Source organism: Gekko japonicus, unplaced genomic scaffold (assembly GCF_001447785.1).
Source record: "Gekko japonicus isolate JY-2015 unplaced genomic scaffold, Gekko_japonicus_V1.1 scaffold926, whole genome shotgun sequence".
Lineage (NCBI taxonomy): Eukaryota > Metazoa > Chordata > Lepidosauria > Squamata > Gekkonidae > Gekko > Gekko japonicus.
Genome location: NW_015163629.1, coordinates 226,626 through 229,926, shown reverse-complemented (window position 1 = coordinate 229,926; position 3,301 = coordinate 226,626). Strand labels below are relative to the sequence as shown.

Sequence of the window (3,301 nt, the reverse complement as noted above, 5' to 3'; positions counted from 1 at the left end):
TTCTCGCCTCATTAGCCAGCTGGCCAGGGGTTGACATGTCGAGAAGTCATGTGAAAACTGGGCGGTCGTTCTTGTTAATCACTTACAATGGGAGGTGCGGGTAGGATGAGGCTTCCGGCAGCTTCCTGATCCAGAATGGTCACTATGGTGGTGGTGATCTCCCCCAGGACGGCCTCGATGGGGTCATCTGGTCCGAGCACCAGAGAAAAGGACTCGTGCCATTCCCGGTCTTCATTGGACATGATCTCCACCTTAAACATGATGTGGTCCACTCCTGCGGGGACAGAAATAAAAGCCGGCTGAGACAGGCCGACAACGGGATTTTAACTGCTTCCATAAAGCGAGGCCGAGGCCGGCCCGCTCAGCCACTGCCATAAAACGACACAGGACAGCACCGTTTCCCCCTCTTAAACCCTCCCTGGCTCTAATGATTCGTCTAAGGAGCCGTTGTTTATAGCCACACAATCTGACGGATCGTTTGGCAGGTTTACTAACAGACGCCTGTGTGAAGATTGACGGCGACCGTCTCCTTTTTAATAAAAATCTATGATCCAAAATATGACTCCTATTCCTGCTTGGGTGCGCAACTGCTAAGCGGAGAGATGCCGCTCTTGGGAGATCCCCTGCAGGGCCCCGTTACTGTATTGAAAAGAGCTGGGAGAAGCCAGTCCTGAAAGAAAAGCTGCACATCTGATCTAGGGAGAATGGGAAACAAGCAGACGGGGGGGGGGGGGGGAGAAAGCTCATGGTTGAGGAGCAAACATGGCAAGGGTAGAACGTCCTGCAGAGCCTGCAAAACAGAGCTGTTCCACCAGGCCTGTGGTTGCAGCTTCTGAGGGATGGGAATGACAGCTTCATCCGATTATCCCTTCTGTTCCCTCTCTCTCACGCCTCTACAGTTTGGTGCAGTGGTTAGGAGAGCAGATTCTAACCTGGGAGAACCGGGTTTGATTCCCCACGCCTCCACATGCAGCTGCTGGTGTGACCTTGGGTCAGTCACAAGTTCTCTCAGAGCTGTTCTCTCAGGAGCAGCCCTTGAAGGAGCTCTCTCCGCCCCACCTACCTCACAGGGTGTCTGTCGTGGGGAGGGGAAGGGAAAGGAGACTCTTTAAGGCACTCTGAGACTCCTTTGGGCAGTAAATCCAATCTCTTCTACCCAGGCCCATAGCTATGGTGGGGCTTTTGGGGACTCCGCCCCCTTTCTTAAAGGCACAGGACCACAAGAATTTCTCCTGTAAATGCTTTTTCCCAATCATTTTAAAACATCTTTTAAAGGCACGCATGTGCTCCTTTAAGCAGAGTGGGGTGCTGTAGGTGACTAAGAGCTACACTGGGCAAGGGGGTTGGAGTAGGTGACCTCTAGGATCCCTTCTAACTCTGTGTCAAGAAACTAGAAACTGCCTAAGTGTTAGCCTTCTTGACTACAGAAGTCATCACCCCACCTGCAGGCTCGTTATCAGAATGGTTGCTTAGGCTGGCAGAAGTGATTAACTTGCAGCAGCTGAGAACTGTCATCTGAAGTGGTTGACCACATGCAGTTTAGAGATCTATCCTGGTTAACAGCTTTCCATTGGCTAAATGGCTTTTCTTTCTGCACTGACAACTTCAGCCCCACCAGGGGGGAAAAAACTGCCCCACACGCCACTAAATCCTGGCTACGGGCCTGAACCGACCTCACAGGGTTGCTGCTGTGGGGTTCCCAAAGCGCAAGAAACTGAGGAGAACAGCAGGGTACAAATATCTTACAATAAAAGTAAATAAACACATGTATGCTTTACCAGGGCTAAATTTAAGGACTCGGCTTTTGGGGTAGTAATCAATCCCAGACTGAGCCGAGCCATCGCGGGTGCTGCATCGGACTTTCGAGGTCCTGTTCTGGTCCCCTCTTCGGATCACCTTAACATTTAAGAAAGCCACGCCGTCCGGCCCCGGAGGCTCACGGATCTGGTAGGCAGCCTCTTCAAACTCAATGGTTGGTGCTAGAAAAGGGGAAAGAGAAAACCAAGGGAGGCCTGAGGTGAGCAGTTGTGTGCATGCATGAGTGATCGTGATGGCACAGGTTTCTGTGAGGAACATTAGCAACGATTAGCAACAAGACGAACAAAGCTGGAACCAAATGAACAAGGAAAACTCAGCATCCAGAAGAGCAGCGAGGTTTGCTTGCTATACAAGAGCATTTCAATGAAGACGCCAGAGTCCAAGGTTAAAACATTTGGTTGCATTTTGAATAAAAGAACGACTAAGGAAGGACACAGCAGAGATTTATAAAGGTATGCACGGTGTGGAGAAAACTGATTCAACACTAAAACGTGAACTATTGAAATGTTTTGGCAATAGATTCAAGACTGGTGAAAAAAGTAGGTACGTCATAGTGTTCCCTCTAAGCTGAGTTAGTGTGAGCTAGCTCACAGTTTTTTAGCCTCTGGCTCACACATTTTTGTCTTAGCTTAGGAAGGATGGCTGCAGAGCAAGCTAATTTATGCAGTAGTCAAATTGCTTGCTCACAACTTTAATGCCACTACCTCACAAAGTAGAATTTCTGCTCACAAGACTCCACAGCTTAGAGGGAGCATTGCTTGAAGTTCATACTATAGTTCTTAATTTATGGGATTCTCTTTCACTTGAAAGTGAACATGAAATTAAGCAAACTCCGAAGCACAATGGAAGACAGGAGGGGCCTGGCGTGATGTGGCCCATGGGGTCGCGAAGAGTCGGACTCAACTGTGCGACTGAACAACAACAACTTTCACTTGATAACCATTCAGCTTAGATGGATTTAAGGGGAACATCTATATATCTAATTCCGAAGTCACCCCCTGGTGTGCGGATACTTATTTCCGCACATCGGGGGGACCTGGAGGGGAGGGAGAGTTTTGTGCACACGTGGGGCAGTCCCCAGGTGTGCACAAAAATCAGAAACCCTGTAAAAAATATCGGGGGGATGTTTAAATCCCCCCGAAACTGACAGAGCGTCCCCTGCGCATGCGCAGGGAACGCTCTGCAGCCGGCCTCCCACCACCACCGCCGCCGCGGAGGAGGGGGGGAAGAAAGCAGCGAGGGTCAAGCAGCAAGCCGCTCAGCCCTCGCTTTGGAGCCGGGGGGTGGGGAGAGCAGCGAGGGGCGAGCGGCCCTCATTTAGGTGACGGAATGGGGGGGGAAAAGTAGAGAGGGCCGAGAGGAAAGCTGCTCGGCCCTCGCTTTGGTGCCGGGATGGGGGGGAGAGAGCAGCGAGGAGCGGGGGGGGAGAGGCAATGGGGGGAGATCAAGGGGGGGGCGGAGACGGGGGAACTGGCGGGACGGA

General features: G+C 51.4%; 1 protein-coding gene across 1 annotated transcript in view; it reads right to left on the bottom strand.

The window, feature by feature from the left end:
• Positions 1-3,301, bottom strand: part of FRAS1 (Fraser extracellular matrix complex subunit 1) — a gene marked incomplete at its 5' end in the record, with an annotated part of 267,939 nt that overhangs the window by 38,557 nt on the left and 226,081 nt on the right. Inside the window, 2 exons of the mRNA XM_015407524.1 lie at positions 87-274; positions 1,779-1,979. Coding sequence (XP_015263010.1) covers positions 87-274; positions 1,779-1,979 — 389 coding nt within the window. The remainder of the gene's footprint in view (positions 1-86; positions 275-1,778; positions 1,980-3,301) is intronic.